This window comes from Lithobates pipiens, unplaced genomic scaffold, assembly GCF_037356315.1.
Source record: "Lithobates pipiens isolate NorthernLeopardFrog02 unplaced genomic scaffold, aLitPip1_a1.2 Scaffold_22, whole genome shotgun sequence".
Lineage (NCBI taxonomy): Eukaryota > Metazoa > Chordata > Amphibia > Anura > Ranidae > Lithobates > Lithobates pipiens.
This window is the reverse complement of record NW_027507784.1, coordinates 164,593,451-164,617,709: the sequence shown is the minus strand read 5'-3', so window position 1 is coordinate 164,617,709 and position 24,259 is coordinate 164,593,451. Positions and strand designations below refer to the sequence as shown.

Genomic DNA, 24,259 nt, shown 5'->3' with positions numbered 1-24,259 from the left:
ACGAACCCTGTACATCATCCTGAACACACCATCCCCACCATGAAATGTGGTGGTGGCAGAATCATGTAGTGGGGATGCTTTTCTTCTGCAGGGATAGGGAAGCTGGAGTTGAAGGGAAGATGGATAGAGCCAAATACAGGGCAATCTTAGAAGATAACCTGTTAGAGTCTGCAAAAGAATTGAGACTGGGGCAGAGCTTCACCTTGTAGCAGGACAATGACCCTAAACATATAGTCAGAGCTGCAATGGAATGGTTTAGATCCAAGCATATTATTATGTTAGAATGGTCCAGTCAAAGTCCAGACTTAAATACAATTGAAAATCTGTAGCAAGACTTGAAAATGACTGTTCACAGACGCTCTCCATCCAATCTGACAGAGCTTGAGCTATTTTGTAAAGACAAATGGGATAACATTTTGCTCCCTAGATGTACAAAGCTGGTAGAGACATACCCAAAAAGACTTGCAGCTGTAATTGTAGCGAAAGGTGGTTCTACAAAGTATTGATATAGAGGGGCTGAATATATATACACACCACACTTTTCAGATATTTATTTGTAAAATATTTTGAGAACCATTTATCATTTTCCTTCCACTTCACAATTATATGCCACTTTGTGTTGGTCTTCCATATAAAATCCTAATACGTTTTTTTGGTTGTAACATGACAAAATGTGGAAAAATTCAAGCTGTATGAATACTTTCTCAAGGCACTGTAGTTCTGCACTATTGCTGAATTCGCACTGCACAGACATTGCATGTGATGTGCACATGCATGCGGTGCAAGTCCCATGCAATGCCTGAGATCGCACCACTGTGAACCCAGCCTTAGAGGTGGTGGAGGACAGTTGCAGCGCATAGGTGAGTATGTACAAAGGATGGGCAAAAGGTGAGAGCATGAGTTCAGGCCAAACATTGGCTGTTCGGGAGTTCTCGGAAAACAACCAAATTATAAGGTCGTTTGACCATTTGTTTGGCCTACTGAACGACCAAAATTCACTGCACTGCCACACAGTGCATTGAAAGCCCTGATTGGCTGAAGCAATGAAAGTTTCAACCAGTCAGGGCACAGAGGACTGTCAGAGCCATGATTGGACGCTGTCATGATGACTGTATCCAATCATGGCTCATTGCTCTTAATCCCACCCCACACTATAAAATAATTCTTTCCATAGCGCTCATTTGTAGTGTGATAGCGCTGTGGAGAGAGATAGAACAGGTCTCTGTTCAGTGCTATTAGACAGTTAGTGTGCTATAGTGTTCTATTCTTATTCTGTGGTCTCATCCTCCTCATCCTCCGTTACTCAAGCAGAGACTAGTGCACTGTCCCCTGCAGCTTCCTCCTTGTCCACAGCTATTCCTGCTGTAGCCCCAGCATCAGGCCTGACAAGACATTTAACCTCCCACGACTCAGCCCGTTGGCAAGAGCAGCTAAAATCCACACAGAAGGGGCACAAATCTGTCCCTCCTCCTTACTCACCTCAGTCTGTCCCTGCTATACCTCATGACCTCTCAGCAGCCACCACTGACAGGGATGATGGTATAGCGCAGGGTGTCCTTGCAGCACATCTGGCATCAGCACACCACCATCTGTAGACTATAGCTGGCAAATTTCTCTGCCCCGTCTGCTGCAGCGGAAAAAAAAATACAGTCTCTTCCACCCACATGCCCAAAGTCTAAAAGCAAGTTTGTCAAATCTGCTGGTTCTACAACTTCTGTCTTTCCGCTTGGTGGATTCTGCCCCCTTCCGTGAATTTGCAGAATGTGCCGCACCACAGTTCCCAGTCGCTATTTCTTTTCACATAAGGCCATTCCGTCTCTTTATCATCGGGTGGAAGGCAATGTTGCGGCATTGTTGGACAAGGCAGTCAGCCGCAAAGTCCACTTACTGCTGACACGTGGTCCAGCAAGTATGGGCAGGGATGATATATTTGGTTCACAGCACACTGGGTAACTCTGCTTACAACTCAGAAGGATGCAGGGCAGGGCTCAGTGATGTAGATAATTGTGCCCCCACTTCCTCATAAAGCTGTTGATGATGCCAGATTTGTCAGCTCTACCCCCTCCTCCTCCTTCATGCCCTCCTCTGCTGAATTGTCCTATAAACCTCAAGCACCCACTACGTTTTTAAAGGGCTATTCAATGAGTCTGGCTAAAAGGTGCCAAGCAGTGCTTCGGCTGGTGTGTCTAGGGGACAGGAACCACACCGGAGCAGAGATTCTTGCAGCTCTGCAGGGACATCCCCAGAGGTGGTTCACTCCATGCCAGCTGAAGCCATGAATGGTGATGTGTGATAATGGCACAAACCTCCTGTCTGCCCTTAGACAGGGTAAGTTAACACATGTGCCATGCTTGGCACATGTTCTCAATTTGGTGAGGCAGCATTTCCTAAATAGGTACCCAGGTTTGGAAGATCTACTAAAGCAGGCCAGAAAGTGTGTAGCCATTTTAGCGGTTATACATAGACCAACACAAAGTGACACATAATTGTGAAGTAGAAGGAAAAATTATCAATGGTTTTCAATTTTTTTTTACAAATAAATATCTGAAAAGTGTGACTTGCATTTGTATTCAGACTTCTTTTCTCTGATACCCCAAACTAAAATCTAGTGGAACCAATCGCCTTCAAAAGTCAACTAATTAGTAAATAGAGTCCACCTGTGTGCAATTTAATCTCATTATGAATACAGCTTCTGTGAAGCCCTCAGAGGTTTGTTAGAGAACCTTAGTGAGCAAACATGAAGGCCAAGGAACACACTAGACAGGTCAGGGATAAAGTTGTGGAGAGTACTGTTCAATCCATTATCCGAAAATGGAAAGAGTATGGCACAACTGAAAACCTACCACGACATGGCAGTCCACCTAAACTGACAAGCTGGGCAAGGAGAGCATTAATCAGAGAAGCGGGCAAGAGGTCCATGGTAACTCTGTAAACTCTGAAAACTAACACTACACATCACCCTGAACACACCATCCCCGCATCATGTTGTGGGGATGCTTTTCTTCGGCAGGGACAGGGAAGCTAGTCAGATGGATGGAGCCAAATGCAGGGAAATCTTAGAAGAAAACCTGCTAGAGTCTGCAAAAGACCTGGGACAACGATCCTAAATATACAGCCAGTACTACAATGGAATGGTTTATATCAAAGCATATTCATGTGTTAGAATGGCCCAGTCAATGTGCAGACCTAAATACAATTGAGTATCTGTGGCAAGACTTAAAAACTGCTGTTCATATATGCTCTCTATCCAATCTGACAGAGCTTGAGCTATTTTTCAAAGAAGAATGGGCAAAATGTTCACTCTCTAGATGCACTCTAATTAAAAAGCTGGTAGAGACACCCCCAAAAAGACTTGCAGCTGTAATTGTTGCGAAAGGCGGTTCTACAAAGTATAGACTCAGGGGGGCTGAATACAAATGCACGACACACTTTTCACATATTTATCTGTAAAACAAATTGATTATTTTATCATTATTATTATTATTTATCATATTATTATTATTATTATTATATAATTTTACTTCTACTTCACAACTATGTGCCACTTTGTGTTGGTCTATCACATAAAATCTCAATAAAATACATTTACATTTTTGGTTGTAACATGACAAATTGTGGAAAATTTTCAAGGGGTATGAATACTTTTTCAAGGCACTGTATATTTACCACATTTAGATATAGCCCAATCAAAATCTTTCTTGTACTCTCTATTAGTGTGACACTTCTCTTTTTTTTTCTGTTTGGACTCTTTCCACAGCCTCCCAGGGGATATAGGATATTGACAATAAATGTTCATATAGAGTGCATTGTGCAATCTTCCTTGTATGCTTTGATTATTGGGTTGGCACTCTTTGCTGTCTTCACTTTTAATGCAACATGCATTAGCGCATGAAAAATTATTATTTTAACCATTTTAAGGGGAGAGTGCTAGATCCTGTAAAATGTGTTTGCTGTTTTACTTCATTCAGATATAGACTTATCTAAATTTTCCTTGGACACTTTGGTTATTAGTTTTGTGCTCTCCTTTATTTGTTTACACTTACTTTCTTTTTCGGCCCCCAGGGAATATGGGTAGGGTTGCCACCTCATCCCTTTAAAACCAAACACATATGAATTACACAGGTTTTGGGGCTAATTTAATGTAGATAAGGTACAAAGTGAGTTTAGCTACCACCTGAATCAGCCACAGAACATGTAATTAATATGTGTTCGGTTTTAAAGGGACGAGGTGGCAACCCTAAATATGGGATATTGACATGGGGCATGAACACATTGTAGTATGTTTCATTATTGCACATGAAAAAAAAGGTTTTAGTGGAGCCGACCTTAGTCTAGGCCGATCCAATGACAGTGATATTTCTTTCACAAAAATACCAGTTATAACTGACATTCTCATGCTATCATAAAGGGCCAAAGGCTATTGCCTGATAGCTGACTTTCCAACTTTCCAGGCTGAGCTCCAGGCAAAATAGCTAAATACACAGATGATATATACATACTGTGTATGAATTGTCTTATCTGGCAAAAGGATTTATAATTCTGTCCAGTCACTTTAGTTATTCACACAGTATAGCTAGGAGGGTGACAATATTTTTTCTTTTAGAGTTAAAGAGGTGTTTGCCGGCTCCCCCACAAAAAATGTAAGTTAGCAGCTACAAATACTGTAGCTGCTGACTTTTAATATTAGGACAATTACCTGTCCAGGGTTTCCAAGATGTTGGCACCCCAACTGATTTTCAGGTCAGCTGTCGAGTGCTGCCGCCGCCATTCCTCATAGGGGAAACTGCGTGAATCGGAGGAAGGAGGAGGGGGTCGAACTTCCAAGGGACAGCATAGCGGCGCTGTCTCCGGAAGTGGGCAAGGAGAACCTGTCAAAAACAGGTACCCATTCCCCCCTGAAAGGTGCCAAATCTCACATCGGAGGGGGTAGGAGACAGATAAGCGGAACTGATCTGAACTACACCAGCGCGGCTCGTGCATGCGCAGTGTGTACCCAGCTGTGAAGGCACAGCAGGGTGCCTACAGTGACAATGCCGGCACCGCAGAGAGGAGGGGGAGACAAGCAGGGCTTTGTTCCTCCGCATTGCTGGACCCTGGGACAGTTAAGTGTCCAATTATTAAAAGTCAGCAACTGCAGTACTTGTCTTTTGACTTTTTTTTATTTTTTATTAACATATTCAGTTAAAAAAAAAAAATTGGTGAGAAAAAAATAAATATATATATATATATATATATATATATATATATATATATATATATATATATATATATATATATATATATATATATGTATATATTAATTATACGTTCAGTCTTTTAGTAGTGCATAAAAATAGCAGGGTTTCAAGTGACTTTGTGTTTGTCCAAAAGTGACTCGTGCCTATGTAGAAATTTAGGTGACTTCCGTGCTCCCCTTCAGTCCCCCACTCACCAGATGCCTGCATCCCTACAGGGGTAAATCGCATGCAGTAAGTGTTTTAGCAGTCCTCACGGCAATCACCTCCTAACTGGGTATCCAGATCCTTGGGGGTAAGCCGTTCCCAATAGATTGGATTTTAGTAGTTAGCTCCTCCGTGGTAAACCAATGGTTTGTGTAAATGTGAAAAAATACCGCGCTAAACCCAAAAAAAGAAAATAAAGCTGCTAACACACAAAGTCCCAATAGTAATGTTGAAATATAAGTGTAGCGCAAAAAGAAACCGAACGGTGTACACATGAAAGTATCAAAGTGAGTGGATCAAGGATAACCTAAGAAACATAGGTAAATAATATTAGTATAATAACACAGTGATGTGCAAATGCCAAATATAAATCAAATGGCCAATGTCCTCATATAAAAAAGTCCACTGGGTAGAGGCAAATATCATAAGGTAACAGCAGGTTAAGATGACATCATAAAACATATTCTGATGCACATCACTGTGTTATTATACTATATTATTTACCTATGTTTCTTATTTTATTCTTAAACCACAGGTTACCCAACTTCTGATGACCTCTTAATTATAAGCGATCATCAAACGCATAAGGTAAGAAAATGGCCGATGCCTGGCCATATCCCCTGTGTGTCTTCCGACCTCCAAATGGATGGATGGATGGATCCCACAGCTCCAGGCTCAGCATCCCAGGCATCGGGCATTTTCTTACCTCATGCATTTGATGATATGTTATAATTTAGAGGTCATTGGAATTTGGGTAACCTGCAGTTTACCACAGAGGAGGTAACTACTAAAATCCAATCTATTGGGAATGGCTTATTCCCGGAGAGGCTCAAGGATCTGGATACCCCCTTACGTCCTGAGCTAAGGAGGAGGCGATTGCCCTGAGCACTGCTACCACACTCACTGCATGGCGATTTACCCCTGCATGGGTGCAGATATCTGGTGAGTGGGGTGCTCTGAAGGGGAGTCACCTAAACTGCTACATAGGCACGAGTCACTTTTGGACAAGCACAAAGTCACTTGAAACCCTACTATTTTTTGTACTACTAAAAGACTGAACTTATAATAATATATATTTCGCAACAATTTTTTTTTTCAACAGACATGTAAATGCACTTATTTTTTGCTTATTAAGGATTTAGGATGAAATTCAGTTATAATTGCTGACTGGGTGGGAACACTCATTATTGCACTAAGCACATTCACTTTCACATTGCAAGCTGATAAACCAGTTTGCAATCATCACTATTATTAGGGCTTTAGCTGTATAAACTTGCCTTAAACACAGGATGAGAACACCCGTTAGGATATCTATTTTATTTTGAGTTTAGCACTCATTACTTATTCTTTAAAGAGTGATTCCCTGTGGAGGATTACCTTTAAGGTGACGGCAGTGTTTTTTCACCTATTTTACATTCACCTGGAAAGAGTGATCCATTGCGGAGGAGCACTGTTCAGGTGACGAGCAGCGCCACCCACCCCTTTACTCATATAACTTCTTCAATCCTTCTATGACAAGCTTAAAGTGATATTAAAGCTTATTTTTTTATTTTTTATTTTAAATAACAAACTTGTTATACTTACATGCTCTGTGCAATGATTTTGCACACAGCAGGCCTGATCTTCCTCGTCTTTTTGGGTCCTCGTCCGGCACTCCTGGCTCCTCCCCCTCAAGCAGTGTCCCCAGAGAAAGCTACTTGTCCTTGGGTACCACTGCGTGCCCACTCCCGAGCCGCTGCTCTATGTTTCCATAAGACACATAGAGCTGCAGCTCGACCCCGCTCTCCCTCATTAGCTCACTGGCTGTGATTGACAGCAGTGGGAGACAATAGGATCCTGCTGCTGTCTCAGCCAATGAGGAGCAATCGTCCCCTTACAGCTAAACATCGGTGGATTGGAGGGGGCTCTGGTATGGATAGGAGGGGCTGGGGGGAGCCACAGCACACAGAAGGATTTTTACCTTTATTCATAGAATGCATGAAGATATAAAAAACCTTCAGCCTTTGGAACCACTTTAGGTAGCATACAACATAGTATACAGAGTACAGCAGTCAGAATGGGGGGGGGGGGGGGGGAAGGGATAGGGGATGAGAGACAGAAGGTGGAAGGAATAAGAGAAAGAGAGAAAGAGATGTTAGGGAGGAGGCTAAAAGATAGGGCAGAGGAAGAAAAGGGGGAAGAAGAGGGTGGGGGGAGAGAGGGGGTGAGAGTGAGTGAGCACAAAGGGAAGTATAGGGGTCTCTTTAATAGGTATCTACACAGTGGTTACTCCTTCCATAGGACTCAGAAGCTCTGCTTTTTCTCATTCAGGACTCTCTCACTCAAGTGGTTGGCGGCAGTAAAACCATGTGGTTGAGCTGTGGTTTTACTGCTCTCCCTTTAATTGACAAGGCAGTGGTCAGGGGTGTACACATTCTGCAGCTGCAATGTTTTGCTTTGCAACTGCAACAAAATTTCCACCCACTGAACATAACCGTTCAAGTAAATGGAGCTGTGTTGCAACTGTGTGCAATGTACATGGCTTTGGTGGGGCAGCATTTAAGGGGTTAAAACAGGCAGTGAGAAGGCATCACATCACCTCCTCACTGGCTGTCAAACACCTCTTGAAAGCAATCTGAGTGTGGATTGCTTTTTCAGAGGAGTTGTAGTTTGCTGTACTTGTGAATGAGCCCTCAGAGCAACAGTGGCAGGGACATCTGAAAGTGTGAGGTTTTCAGTTTGCCTGCTTACTCACAATTCTGTTCACAATTATAAGGTTCAGGTAGCTGGGAACTAGAGCTGCTTTGTGTACTCTGTATGCTTCCTGCACATGCCCACACTAGGGATAAGCTTGGGCGTGTTCCCATACTCCACGTGCAGAGCCCGCCAGGAAGTCGGCACAGCGTGCGCTAATCACAGGCAATGAGACATTGCCCGATCTCTGCAGCCGCGCATTGAGGCAATGTCTCACTATCTGTGATTAGCACTGCGCTGCGCCGACTTCCTGGCGGGCTCTGCACGAGGAGTATGCAAACAAGCCAAAGCTCATCCTTAGCCCACACAGCCACCCATTCCACTGGAAGTGTGTGCACATTATGGGGACGGGCAGACAAAGCAAGGATAGGACAGGAGGCAGAGCAGATCAGATGCTCTGTCATATTCATGTAGCACTCTCTACTGTGTCGATCCTGTGTCTCACTATCACACTCACAGGATTACTGGGTGTGAGTTATTGAGTAACAGAATTACCCCAGCACAGTACACTTGCCCCCAACTGCTGATAAAAAAATCACGGATTGCTCCGTGTGTGCAGTGTGTGACAGAAAGAGGAAGTCACTTTCCTTTTCACACAGAAGTCCTTTGCTGACTATATCCAAGTCAGGGACAAGATCATCCAAAACCTAGGGTGAACATGCCAAACTGCACCCCCCCCCCAAATGTCCCCCTCCTAGAACAATACTTACCCCTTCCCTCACATCCCCCTCCCCAAGATGTATAAGCACTATGTGTGAACAAAAATCCTACCCACTCAGTACAAATCTAACCCCCTGCTGAAATCCCCCCTATTTGCATAAATCCCCCCCCCCCCAGCTTAAACAAAAAATAATTCATCCCCCCTAGCACAAATCCTCTACCCATAAAAATGTTCCCTCCTAGTACACATCTCCTTCCCCTCCCAGCACCCCTCCCAACACAAACCTCCTAAATCACTACTCTTAGCACCCCCCCCCCCAAAAAAAAACTCCTAGAACCCTCACCTATAGCAATACTTACCCCCTTCCAACATAAATCACCCCCCTAATCTCCTTGTAGCACCCCCCACCTCACTTGATATCACAGTTCCCAGGGCAGCTGCCCCTGCACACCTCTTGTCCCGGCTGTGGCTATGTCAACAACTCTTTGGGGAGGGCCTTGCTCAGAAGAGAGCAGTCACGGGATTCCTTTTGTCATCCGCCCACTAATGCAGCAAGCACAAACAGTTTATTTCCTCCTTATTCAACTCCTTGTTCTCCTCCTTTGCATTTACCTCAAAGTGGTAATAAACCTTCACATAAACCCACTGAAATGATAATGATAAATCTTAGGCAACTGTACCTCTTCAGCTGCAGCTCTCTCTTCCAGAGCCTTCCAAAGTACACAGAAAATATCTTATTTTTCAGCTTCCAGGAGGAAGGGGGCATAAAGCCAACATAACTCACTCCAAAGCACAGAGCAGAGGGCTAAGTGTAATTGGAGACCTGAGTGGAGAGAAGGGGCACTCCCCCTACATAGCCTCACTGAGAAACATGTGAGGCCTTCAATCACCTGCTGAACTGCCAGAAGCGACACATGGAGATTGGAGGGTAAGAAGAAAGGATCAACAGTAGACACTATTAATTAACCACTTCAGCCCCGGAAGGATTTAACTAAAAATGTAACATATTACAGCTTACCAATCACCGCCCCCTCTCTCACGCCACCCCCCTATATGCATAATGGATAGATTCATCTTTTGGAGCACTGGGCGCATGAATTACAGCGGCGGGAGATTTTTTTGAAGCATTTTTTTGAGTCAGAGGCTCTAATAGACTTCAAAATTGGCTCAGGTAGCAGAGCATGCGACCTGGACTCCACCCAGGTGTGTTACAACAGCGAATGAATATTCGCTGTTGAAACACTGATCCTCAATCCGGCCAATCGGAAGTGGTTGTGAGACCCGTTTTCCAATTAGCAGAAAAGAGAAGACTCCCGACTGGCCGCTGAGGAGGAGGGAGGAAACGGAAGCCAAAAGTGGAGAGCAGGAGAACAGGAGGTTGTCAAACAGGGGGAAACCGCTGTTGCCGTGGAGAGTGAGAGCAGCGGAAGCCGACCAGTGATGGAGAGCAGGAGAACGGGAGGCCACCACTGCCGAGCAGGGGGAAGTCGCCGGTGATGGGATAAGTGCAACCGACCGACTGCTGGTGGGGGGGGGGGATTTTGTGGTTGGCTTTTGTTGGATGTGGTAGCATATTTAACCACTTACCTACCAGGCACTTACACCCCCTTCCTGCCCAAGCCATTTTTCAGCTTTCAGTGCTTTCGCACTTTGAATGACAATTGCACGGTCATGATACACTGTACCCACATTTTTTATAATTTTCTTCATACAAATAGAGCTTTCTTTTGGTGGTATTTAACCACTGCTGGGTTTTTAATTCTTTACAAAAAAACACCAGAAATTAAAAAAAAAACATTTTTTTTACTTTTTTTCTGTTAGTAAATTTTGTAACTAAGTAATTTTTCACTGTGACGAGGCAGCACTGATGGGCACTGATAGGCTGAACTGGTGGGCACTGATGAGGTGGTACTTATGGGCACTGATGAGGCAGCACTTATGGGCACTGATGAGGTGACACTGATGAGGAGGCACTAATATGTCGCACTTATGGGCACTGATAGGTGGCACTGATATGTGGCATTGATGAGCAATAATAGGTAGCACTGATGGGCACTGATAGGCGGCACTGGTGGGCACTGATAGGCAGCACAGATAGGCAGTACTGACGGGCAGTGGTGGGCAGTGATTAGTTACACTATATGGCCACATTGTAATCAGGGCACTGATGATCAGTGCCCTGATTGCATTCCTAGATGTCCCCCTGTGTGATGGCGCTGATAGGCTCTCCTCACCACACACACTGTCAATGTGAGACAAAGAGAGACAATTACCGGCATCTCCATGTTTACATGTGACCGGCTGTGATTGGACACATGGTTAAAGAGACACGGACATGGCTCTTTACAGAGATCAGGGTCACGCCATGTTCTAGCAACACTGTGCCTGCAGGCGCGTGAGAGCTGCCGTTCTGGAGCGCTGGGCAGAATGACTCCAAAGGCTCTGTCTTATGAAGAGATGGATTGGGGACAGTAAAAGAAGGGAAGGATCAGAGAAGGAAGGATCAAACAGCTTTTTTACACAATGCAGCGAATTAACCCCTTATGTTCCACATTGAGTATAACAAGCATGCTTTACTGCATATAATAACTGATTTTACTGTTGTGTGCTTAGTACTTTAACTACCAGTGTTATTTATATTGCACTAAACTTTTCATCCATCCTTTAGATCAGGGATCTCCAAACTTTCTAAAAAAAGGGCCAGTTTACTGTCCTTCAGACTTTAGGGGGGCAGAACTTTGCCCAGTTGGAGTAAATAAAGACCGATCTTTGGTATTAGGGGGAGAAATAGTTGGCTTCATTGGGAGGAATAGTGCGCCATTGTTGGTGTCAGATAAAGGAATTATGACGAATTGTTGGTGTCAGATAAAGGAATTATGCCGAATTGTTGGTGTTCGTGGAAGGAATTATGCCTAATTGATGGTGTCAGTGGAAGGAATTATGCCCAATCGTTGGTGCCAGTGGAGAGAATTATGTCCCATTGCTGGTGTCAGTGGAAGGAATAATTCCACAAGGCTGGATAAAGGCAGGCAAAGGGCTGCATCTGGCCCCAGGGCTATAGTTTGGAGACCACTGCTTTAGGTGATTGCATTAGTTATTTTTAATGGAAAGGGAACATGATAGAAATGAAAAAAAAAGCTCCAGTGGATTTATGTGATCATTATTCTCTTTTTAATATTTCATGATCCTCGTGATTGAGGGTGTGGCAATGGTGGCTCTATTAGCTAAAAAGTTCTGTGCTAAAATATGCCCCCCTTTCCTTTCTTGCAAGAGTGATTGGTATAAGAATGAGAGTATTCAGTTATTGTTTTACCCAGAACACCACAACTTGATTGTTCTCCTTTAAGAAACTAAGCACAATCTAAATTTTTATCCTCCCTTTCACATTGTGGTTTTGTTTACTGATCTCCACTTCCTGAGTTACACACCTGCAGTGCTGCTTTCAGCTGTTGTCTTTGCAAGTCAGCAAATCTGGGTCACGAAGTTTACGTCTTTGCTAGGGAGGACCCCTGAATGAGAGGAAATAGATATGTCTCATGTGCACAGGGGTCTTCCTTCTGATGTAATAAACCCAGTCAGTCAGCTGCTGGTTAACTTAACCACTACTACTTTCAGTACAAGCTTACGTTTTCTACTATTGTTTCATGTGTTACACCAACTTTGTCTTTTGCAAATAACAATGGCTTTGTAAATACATCCACACGCAGCACAAAGGTGCCAACAATAAAATGCTTATAGAGGTGCTGACAATAAAACACATATATAGGGTTGTCGGTTCGAATCCCAACCATAGCACTACCCGCCTGGAGTTGCATGTTCTCCCTGTCCCGAGTGGGGTTCCTCTAGGTATTCCTGTTTTCTTTCACACTACAAAGACATGCTGGTAGGTTAATTGGTTCCTGTCTAAATTGGTTCTGGTATGTGTATGTATGAATGTGAGTTAGAGACTTTAGATTATAAACTCCATGAGGGCTGGGACTAATGTGAATGTACAATAAATATGTAAAGCACTGCATAAATTGACAGTGCTATATAAGTACCTGTAATAATAAATAAAAGAAAAAAAATATTATGTTCTTGTTATGTCCTTCAATTATTAGTCCAGAAGTCCCTGTAATGAACATTTTGAATCTGTTTCCAACCACTGGCCAGATATAGGAAGATGCTCTGGTGGATTGAGCTACACCATTGCAGTACCCTTTTCCTGTCTACACAGCTTTCTTAGTTTACAAGCTGTGAACAAATGGTGGAATTTCTAAAGTCATACAGTGAATCTAATTAAAAATGCAATGACAAGTAATGTTAATCTGTAGTCATGTCAAGGCTGTATCATATAATTGTGTACCACCCTTGTTAAAGGGGGCTTCCAGATTCCGATAAACCCCCTGCCCGCAGATCCCCACAACCACTGGGGAAGGGTTCTGGGGATAAGGCCCTTGTCCCCATGAACATGGGGACAAAGTGCTTTGTGGGGCTACCCCAAAACACCCTCCCCATGTTGAGGGCATGATGCCTGGTACGGTTTAAGGGCCCCCCCCTTTCCTGCGGCCTGCCAGGTTGCATGCTCAGATAAGGGTCTGGTATGGATTTGGGGGGGGGCCCTACACCATTTTTTTTTTACATTCTGGCACTGTGCAAGAGCAGTTGCTCCAGAGCTTAGTAGAGCTCCTTACTTTCCTCATCCAATCTTGTACAAGCATAAATGCTATTTTTTTTATTTTCCTTGCACGTAATTGGGTATTCTTTTCAAAGTGAAGCTTTACTCTAGTCCTGGAGCAAATGCACTTTGCCTTTTAGCAAATCAACCCCGATGTGTCTTAATATCAAAAACCTAGCTTTAGGTATAGCATCTAAATAGTATATGCACATAATGGCAGCCAAACTCGCTACCATTGAAAGATGTATTGAAATAGTAAATACTTGGGAAAGTGTAAGAACATTTCTAAAATGCCTAAAACTACTACACTAATGTTATGGGGTCTATTTACTAAAGGCAAACAGACTGTTCACTTTGCAAGGGAATCTGCACTTTACAAAGCAATCATCCCAGAGCTTTTTAACCCCCTTAGCGGTAATCCCGAGTCTGGCTCGGGTTAGGAATTTACTGATAGGAGCGGTAACCCCGAGCCAGACTCGGGATCGCTTCGCTGTATGCAGGGGAGGACACAGTGAGACTTACCTTGTCCCCTGGATCCAGCGATGTCATCCGCGCTGTGTGAGCGAGCCGTCCTCCGCTCGATTCACAATGCTGAATGCCGCCGAGCTCCGTTGCCTGTGGCGTTATGACGCACGGGAGCGGAGAACTGCGGCAAATTCAAAAAAGTAAAAGTACACAAAACACACACAGCACTGTAAGCTTACAGATTACAGTGCTGTATTACAAAATTACACACCTCCTTTGTCCCTAGTGGTCTGTGAAATGCCCTGCATGCACTTTTATATTATAAATATTGTTTTTTCTGCCTGGAATTTGGAGATTATCCATAGCAACCAAAAACTGTCCCTTTTTCAGTGTTTTAGGATTTGATTACATTATTGAATATTTTTTATTATTCTTTATTATATTATAGACTTTATCATACCTGGGATGTCTGCTAGACTCTGGTTTGAACATATTTAAGAGAGTTATTCCTAAGAATTACAGGACTACAATATAAGACGCCAAATTTCCATGCAAAATAATTGTACCGCTTTCAGCACCTAAATCCAGACTGAAGCATACCGCCAGGGAGGTTAATTGTGGTGAAGCTTTGGTGACTTCCATCATCCAAAAATGCTGTTTTTTATTTTCCTTGCACATGATTGGGTATTCTTTGCAGTGTGAAATTTCACCACATTCACTAAGCTCTGGGAAAAATTCTCTTACAGCCTATTCTTGTTTTTTCTGTTATTGGTTAAAAAGGCTATACTGGCATACCCCACTTTTAAGTACACAAAGGGGTTTATTTACTAAAGCTGGAAAGTGCAAAATCAGGCTCACTTCTGCATAGAAACCAATGAGCTTCGAACCCCAGCTTGTTCAATTAAGCTTTGGTAATAAAACCTGGAAGCTCATTGGTTTCTATGCAGAAGTGAGCCTGATTTTGCACTTTCCAGCTTTAGTAAATAAACCCCATTGTGTACGTAAAAGTGGGGTATGCCTGTAAATAAATATTCTCTAAATGTTAATGATTGTCTTTGTTAGGTTCTCGTCTTCTTAATAATACCCCTGGTAGCCTAGGCTAGGATGGAAGAGCGGAGGTCCCGATCACCGGTGGACAGACATCACACATACACGATTGTACGTGAATAATGACTGTGGGTTTATTGGAGCACACAGTAGTTTTATGCAGTTTGAGCTAAAACACAGCCCTGTGGTTTAGCCAATCAGGGACTGCCACATAAAATATGCAAGATAGTATATTTTACTACGTCATCATGGTTTTTTGCACAAGCAATATTTCTGCCTAGTAACAAAAGCTAAATATATAAATATATATTCCGTTTAAAATGTTTCTTAGGTGTGATGCAAGACAGGCCTGTGGTCTAACGCCATGAAGTTACTTCTGCTCTTAAAAAGGGAAGTAGCTTAACCGCATCCATCTGTTCTGAACAGATATCTAACCTTGTACAAGCAAAAACACATATGACCTTAAGCAATAGGTTTCTATGTCATGCTGACAGTAATTTTCCATTACCCAAAATGGATGTCTGTTAACAAGATGGTTCCCTCATTACCTTATAGTCTTAACCACTTAAAGACCGCCTCACGCCGATATATGTCAGCAGAATGGCACGGCTGGGCACACACACGTACAGGTACGTTGCCCTTTAAGAGCCCAGCGGTGGGTCGAGCGGTCCTGAGCTCCGTGACCGTGGCTGCGGGACCCGCAGACCCGCTCGCCGCCAATGTCCAGCGATCGGGTCACAGAGCTGAAGAACGAGGAGAGGTAAGTGTAAACATACCTCTCCCCGTGCTTCCTAGTGAGGCTGTCACTGATCGTCTGTTCCCTGTCATAAGGTAAGACGATCAGTGACATCACACACCAAGCCACGCTCCCCAAAGTAAAAAAAAAACACATTAGGTCACACTTAACCCCTACACTGCCCCCTAATTGGCGCTCTATTTTTGTTTATAGCACAAAAAATAAAAACCACAGAGGTGATCAAATACCACCATAAGAAAGTTCTATTTGTGGGAAAAAAAGGACACCAATTTTGTTTGGGAGCCACGTCACACGACCGCGCAATTGTCAGTTAAAGCGACGCAGTGCTGAATCGCAAAAAGGGGCCTGGTCCTTTAGTTGCAAAATGGTCCAGGGCTTAAGTGGTTAAAGAGATATTAAAGTCTTGATTTTTTTTTTCTCGAAATAACAAACATGTTATACTTACCTGCTCTGTGCAATGGTTTTGCCATGCTAGGTCGGTGATGTCACCAAGTGCCGATGCTTCCCTGCCCCGCTCCTTAACAATCTATTGACGAACATCCCACGAGTGCACAGAAAATGTGGGTATTCGGCGAACACCTGAACGGCAAATGTTCAGGCCGAACTTACGCTTGGCCCGAATCATTTGCCTGTTCCTAATTGCTATTTTACCCCTTTTAATATGAATTATGAATCATGTACAAGATAACTTGCTTAGTTTAACCAAACCTTAACATACTTGGCAATGTTTTATACAGAGTATATACGATGTATATTGCTAAAGCTTTTGCTTTTTGTTTACGGATGGACTTTCCCACCACAAATAAGGACAAATAGACAGTGTTGATGAAAATAAAACCATCAAGCACAATTTGTATTTGACAACCGCTGACATAGAGTATGCACAGTAACAAATGTATAAATCTCTTATTGTCACAGGTTTAGGGAAATGATTACTTCTTGCACGGAATATTTGTTAGACCCCTTGCATGCTGAGCCACCCCGTGCGTCGGCGGTAAAGCGGCGCTATTTTTAGTGTTGCTTTACCGTAATTTTAGCGGTGTTATTCTGCTGCTAGCAGTTTCATCCCCTGGTGGCGGCCGAAAAAGGGTTAAATCCACCTGCAAAATACCACTGCAGTGGCGCTTTGCCGGCGGTATGGCAGCGCTGCCCAACTGTTTTGAATGGGCAGGAGCGGTGGAAGAGCAGTGTATTTACCGCTCCTACATCGCTGCAAAGAAGCTGCTGGCAGGACTTATTGTGATGCCCTGCCAGCACAGCGCCCCAGTGTGAAAGCACTTGGACTTTCACATTGGGTTTACAGCTGAGGCTTTTTTCAGGCGCTATTTTGAAAAATGCCTCCAGTGTGAAAGGGGTCCTATTAAATTAACAATAACCATATCCTAATAAAGAGACATTTTGAAACACTTTTTTTATGAAGATTTACATTTCTGGAATTTTTTTATTTTTTTATTTTTTTTATTTCTCTTCATTCAAATTTTTTCTTTGGTAGTACAGAACAGGGTCATTGGGGCATACCCCGGCCAACTGGTGCACATAGTCATGTGCATAACATAGTACTACTAACAGATTATCTAAAATCAACATAACTAAACACAACACAATCACTGCTCAGGTAACACATGGTAGGATTTTGTTATGAAATGCTGTTTCTTGGGGGACTGTCTCTCGATTTTAGTTATTGCCCCTGGACTCTATAGGGACCTAAATGTAGTGGTTTTGATTTTTAGGCTAGCATCTCCGACTATCCATCTGGGGTCGAGGCTTCAGCGCTCAGCAAAGCTAGACAGAGATAGAGGAGATCTATCTGGGTTGATCCCCCGAGGGCTGATCATCTATTGTGGAATCTGAGTCTGTCCACAAATGCCAGACCTTGTCATATTTTTTGGGGCATCCTCAGGACAGATATGTTGCTTTATAGAGGAGTATCATTGCGTTAACTAATTGCTTCCATGAGGATAGTGTGGGGGGAGTAGTTGACTTCCTACATTTTTGGAATTTAAAGTCATTGTGAAAATACTATGTAATAGACACTTTCTATGACAGATATGCATGTACCAAAACTGCTTTTGCTTAGTTCCAGAAATGATCTTACCTTTTTAACAAGGTTAAAATGTTCTTTCATGTGACCATGCATGTATTCCACAGTCTGTTCATCCTGAGGCTAGATGCAGCCTACGCTTGAGCAGGAGGCATGTTCAAGAAGCAGGGTGTGCTTGGAAGAGGATGTGTGCCAGAAGCAGGCTGTGATTGGTCCAGGGTGGGGTGGCTGACCACTCTACCCAATACAGTCATGCAGTGAGTCTACACAGTGTCCTGTACTTCTGAATGGTTAGTTATGGGATGCAAACTGACCAGGCTAATTTAGAACATGGAAGAAAAGTGACTGGGAGGATCAACCAAGTATTTTAGATGGAAGATGAATATAAAAATGATAGGGTCTTACATTTATAAAATACACATATTGAAACACACATATAAAAAGAGAATCAGATAAAATCATTTAGTTAATTGCTGATACAAATTAGAAAACCCTGTCACTATACTTGCATCTAATTCACAGATCTTAGTTTTATATAATAATTTCTAATTTTAATGGTGCATTTTGGGATCCTCTGGGTGGGGGTAAAAGCTTGTATTAGCCATTCTGCACAATACAGCCTTTTCCCGAGGTCTACTGTGCATCTTTTTTGCATATAATACCAGAATAATTAGAGATGCATGGTTTTCTAGGCATAGAGTAGCCTGAAGTACTTGGCTCTGGACAAGTATGATGTGCCCTCTGTATGCAGTTCTGTACTAAATATAATACACTTTTTCTTATGCACAAATATAATGCACTGTATAAGAAAATAAGCATTATCTTCTTTGATAAAGCTAATCATTTTCCTAATTGTCATTTTCTAATTTTGTAGATACTGTACCAAGTACACAAGGATACATTCACTCTGCCTTGCCAGGTAACATCATCAATTTAACTTTTTACCATGACGTTAATGACACAAACGAGGAATTCATGGTGTCTTTGAACAAAGGAGTTAACAAAGCAGAGACTGTTTGTGTAGTATTCTTCAATTCCACCCAGATAACATTTGACGAGAATAACTGCCGAGTGACAAAAGTGGAACGCCATGTGACTTTTTACCTGAGGATAACTGATACAGACATTTACTTTTTCCACAAAGAAAAGATGTATCCCCCACCTTACAAGAGTGAATGGGATAATGGCACTATTATTCATATAAAAGGTAAAAAAAAAAAAAGTTCAATGTTTTACGGTTATCACAAAGCATCAATGAAAGTGGAAAATATTCTTAACTTTTTTATACATTTAAAAATACCACCAATGGGGCAAAAACCTGACAGGGGTTACATCCCTTCCTTACTTTATCCAAAATGAGAGATCTACGCCTACAGTTCTACATGAAGGGTAAACATGGGTATCCAGATTATGCATCATGTAATTAGTTCTGTAAACATTTGCATTGCTTCTAATTATTGATATCACTGATCTTTTGAAACTCTTACTTGGTGTTGGAGGTAGTGCAGTCTATTATGACTTTAAGGGCAATTGTACATGTTTTTGTTTGTTTATTTCCAAGCTGTTTTTTACTTATGCAAATTAATGGTAATGCAAAAGCAACTTGAAACAACCCAGTGCAGCTCAGAATCAGCTTGATGCACATCAGAACCAGAAATAAACTTGGGACATACAAACAGATCTTCTGCTTCAAGGGATAACAAGTTACCTCCACATGGGTGCTGGTCCATGGCCTGTTATTTGCCTTTTTTTCATCACTTACTGTATATTTCAGAAGAAACAGACAGCATATCCAGGTGTAATACTGCTGTTTAGGATCCTTTGATTTATTAAAGTAGCTATCTACAGTACAAGGCTGAATATGCTGGGTGCAGGATGTTTCTAAACCTCAGAAGCAGTTAAAGCTGAGCAACTAAATTAGGTTACAAACAACCCATACACAGGACAAATCATCTCAGAAGTTCCTAAAACAAATATGCTTCTGGGTCTGAAGACTACAAGGCACTTTACATTTGTCAAATTATATTTTTGAATACCATATTTTATCAGTTATAAGGCTATATTCACGTGGCTATAACACGGCTGTACATTTTTTTTGCCCATTATTGAACAAAAGTTCCCGCGCAAATGATCAGTAGATCATTTTTAAGCATATAAATGGTCAGTTTGTTTTCTTAATGGTATTCGTCTAAACGCATGTCCTCAGATGCAGATTTTTGGTTACAGATTTGAACGCAGTATAAATTTACGCATCCATGTAAATATCTCCATTGATAACAATGCAGCTTCATTCAAATCCATAAATAAAAAATGCTTGTAAATGTGTTTTGTTACATCCGTGTGAATGAGGCTAATAAACCCAAGTGTAAGGCTGGGTTCACACTAGTGAGCATGGGATGTGGGTTTCCATGTTTGGAGACTGTGATTATCTCTCAATGGAGCCAGTCCACAGAGCTCTGGGCGAATGCAGAACAAATTACACAGAGGTCCTGTGCATCTTCTGGTCTGTTTCAGGTCCAAATCCAGCCAAAAAATTCAGGCCAGATCACCCCTGAAAACGGAGAACAGGGATGCACTAGATCCCTGCTATGAGCCGCTCTTCTGCATAGCAGTGTGAACCCAGCCTTAATTTAACAGATCATAAGCTAAACTGATATTAAAACATATGATAAAATATTTTTTAACATGTTTTGTTTTTGGGTACTTATGCATAGTTGTAGGTTGAGCAGAAATGAATAATATATAATACCTTTATCTAAATTTCAGCTTTAGTCAAATTTTAATATTACCTTATCCTTATTTTTCATTCTGCATCATTTATGCATAGATCCAAGATATTAAAAAAAAGTGTTATTTTATACCCCTGAATAAAAATGTGAATAATATGTTTAAAATAATGTCTAAGTTTGTTTGAAACAAATATCAGATTATATGACATTTTGAAACTTTTTTTTTTTTTCTTTAACTTTTTTTCTTTAACTTTTTTTTCAGAGCCTCCATGCAACAAACCAGAGATTAAAAATAATCCTGATCCTTCTTTGATCTTATTTATTGCACTTGGATGTTTTGCATTATACAGTATTATAATCACTACGGCTTTTCTATATATTGTGGTAAGACAAACATACGTTCTTTCATCCAAGGGTTACTTTTTTATTTTGTACATTTTTTTTTTTTTTTTAACATATTTTTATTGAAAAATTGACAATACATATCAGTTGAACAGTATGACAGTATCATGGTAGAAAAGAAAAAAGGAATACAACATCCTGATGACCCGAAGGGTCGCGACATCAAGCAGTTTAGTCGTTAACAAAGAGAAAAGAGAGAAAAGGAAAAGAGAAGAAAGAAAAAATAGAAGGGAGGGGGGGGAGAGGGGGTAGGGGGGGAGAAGGGGGGATGGGGAACGGTACCCAGGGAGGCGAGAACCCTCTCATAATCATGTTGAGGAAGGGTAGTGAAAAAGACAGCTCTCGGCAGGCATAACACCCCTACTTAGGAATAAAAACAAGAGCAAAAAACAGTAACACAAGTCCCCTACATGTAGGACATGAGAACAGTACTAGTATAAGCATATCCACGAGTCCAGGGAGGGTTATGGAAATGTAGAGGGATGAGTAGAGGATTGCATGTCATCCGGTTCAGTAGAGATAGGGTCGAGTATACCTGGTGGAAGTTGGTTCAGCAAGAGAGCAGAGTCCTTTGAAGGAGATGAGCTGGCTTGTGAGGACGCCAGCCTGAGTCTCCCCAGTGCGTTGCCGATATTGTGGCGTAGGTACCAGCTTGTATATCGAAAGGGATAAACAAGGGATGTGATCTCCTCCGAGTTAAATGATTGCTCGATAAAGTCCCTCCATCTAGCAAAGAAGCGGGGAGTAGAGTTGAAGTGGGATGAAATAACATCAAGTCGTTCTATGTGGAACAGGGAGAGCAGGGTTTGTTTAACACCTGGTAGGCTTGGTGGAGTCGTGGAAATCCAGCAGTTCATAATAGTCCTGCGAGCTGCCAACAGGCATATGTGGGACCAATGAGTAAGGGTAACTGGACGAGGAGACATCTGCGACAGGGGTGGAGGATCACAGCTAAACAGGCAGGTAAGTGGGTCCTTAGGTACAGGTGTTTTGTTGATGTGCAGGATATAGTCCAGAACCGAGTCCCAAAATGCCGATATTGAGGTGCAGTCCCATAAACGGTGCAGTAGAGTGGGACGATCCAGGGAGCACCATGGACATTTGGCTTGCGAGGGATCCACATTGTTTGTGCGGAAGGGGTAGTAAGCTCTATGAGTGATCTTAAATTGAGTTTCCCGCCATTTCTCAGAGATGACAAGTTTGTGAACAAGTCTGTATCCTTTCAGGATTCTTTCCGGTAGGTTCATGTCATTGAAAATAGAGGCCCATTGCTTAAAAGGGGTAATGTGGTACTTGTCCGCCTGGTACATGATTAGGTGGGAATAGAGGGTAGAGATGGAGAAAAGTGGATAGGGCCCTGTGTATCTTCTGTACATCAGAGTGTTTAAGTAAAAGTGGGATGGTTTGCATCGGGTACAGCAGTCTCGCAAAGGAGACCATCTTGAAAAGATGACATCTTCCAAAGAGTGATAGCGGCAGGCCTGCCCAAGCTTCTAACTCTTGCGTAATCTTAGCAATCAAGGGTGGGTAATTAAGGGTATAAAGAGAAGAGGGCTCCCGACCTATGCGCACTCCCAGGTAAGTGATATGGTGCCGTGCCCTTGCGAAGGGTGAAGATGATTGCCAGGCAATGGCTTTTCGCGGATTTAAGGAAAGAACCTCACTCTTATCAAAATTGATTCTGAATCCTGAGCATAGGCGATACGACGCAAATAGGCCACAAAGTTTGTCAAAATCAGGGTTGGACGAAAAAAGTAAAATGTCGTCTGCAAATAGAGCAGACTGTAAGTTCTGGTCCACAATCGCAATTCCACTGACGCCGTCGGGGGAATTCAAAAGTCTAGATAAGGGTTCGATCGCTAGATTGAACAAAAGGGGAGACAAGGGACAGCCTTGTCTCGTCCCTTTGGTGAGAGGGATAGTGGGCGAAACAAAGTCCGGAGTAACTAATCTGGCAGTCGGGGCGTTGTACATCTGACATAGGAAGTGTGTAACTGGGCCTGAAAAGCCAAAGGCTTGCAACACTTTAAATAGCCAGGCAAAACTAATGTTATCAAAGGCCTTTTCAGCGTCAATGGATATGATGGCTAAATCTTGTTCTGGGCATAGTTTTGCTCTTTCCAATGCCAGTAGTGCTTTGCGAATATTCAAAGTTGCCGATCTACCAGTTGTGAATCCTGATTGGGCCTGGTGCAGGAGAGTGGGGAGAATGGTGGCTAGGCGTGAAGCTATAATTTTGGATAGAATCTTAACGTCAACATTTATAAGGGAAATGGGCCTATACGAACCTGGGTGTAAGGGGTCTTTGCCATTTTTGGTGATTAACTTAATGTGGGCCTGTGAACCCGTAGGGGGGTATGACCCACCTTCCCAGAGGGCGGTGAATACTTTGCATAGGGTAGCGGGGATAAAGTCTCGGGTAAGTTTATAGAATTCGGCTGAGTACCCATCGGGGCCTGGTGCTTTAGAAGGGGACATCAATTTTATCGTAAACCTAATTTCATCCAGGGTGACGGGAGCATTAATAGCGTCTAACTGTGGTCCGGTCAGTTGTGGCAAGCTCACCCTTGAAAGTAACTGGTCAGCGACTGTGTGATTTATGGGGTCTTCCGCGTATAAGGATGTGTAATAGTCGGTCAGAAGTTTGCTAATCGTCTTAGGGGAGGTAACAATGGAGCCATCGGTGTGTTTCAGGGCGTGGATATGGGTGGGCCGTTTGAAGCCCGCACAAAGCCGGGACAGAAGCTTGCCCGCTTTATTGCCATATTTGTGAAGTCGCATGTTCAAAAAGGAGGAGGCAATCTGCTCCTGCCTTTCCGCCCAAAGGTCAAAGTTCTGCTTGGCTAACTGCCAGGCAGTAATGTTAGCCTGCGTGCGGTTGCGAAGGAGATCAAGGTGCATGGAGCGAAGTCTTTCACTGGCCTGCAAATAGTGTTGTTTTGAGTGTTTCTTATATTGTGTCACATAAGCTATGATTCTGCCTCGGAGGAAGGCTTTTCCAGCCTCCCAGAAGAGATTAGGAGTGGCGATGTGTTCACCATTCGTTTCTACATAGTCGGTCCAACTAGTAAGTAGCATCTGTTTGAAATCCTCATTATCAGCCAGATAGGAGGGGAAGCGCCATACGGGTGAAGATGAGGGAGGTTTCACGTTTAGTAGGCTAACCGTTACGGGGCAGTGATCGGAGATGACCATGTCTTTGATGTCGGGATCTCCCACCAACGGCAGGAGAGCCGGGGACGCAAAGACATAATCAAGACGCAAGAATGACTTGTGGGGGGGTGAGAAGAAAGTGAATTCACGTTCTGTAGGATGGGACAAGCGCT

At 42.7% G+C, this 24,259-nt stretch overlaps 1 protein-coding gene across 1 annotated transcript in view; it reads left to right on the top strand.

The window, feature by feature from the left end:
• The window catches only part of CD28 (CD28 molecule), a 61,515-nt gene that overhangs the window by 25,997 nt on the left and 11,259 nt on the right, over positions 1–24,259 (top strand). The window contains exons 2-3 of the mRNA XM_077448529.1: positions 18,677–19,009; positions 20,794–20,915. Coding sequence (XP_077304655.1) covers positions 18,677–19,009; positions 20,794–20,915 — 455 coding nt within the window. The remainder of the gene's footprint in view (positions 1–18,676; positions 19,010–20,793; positions 20,916–24,259) is intronic.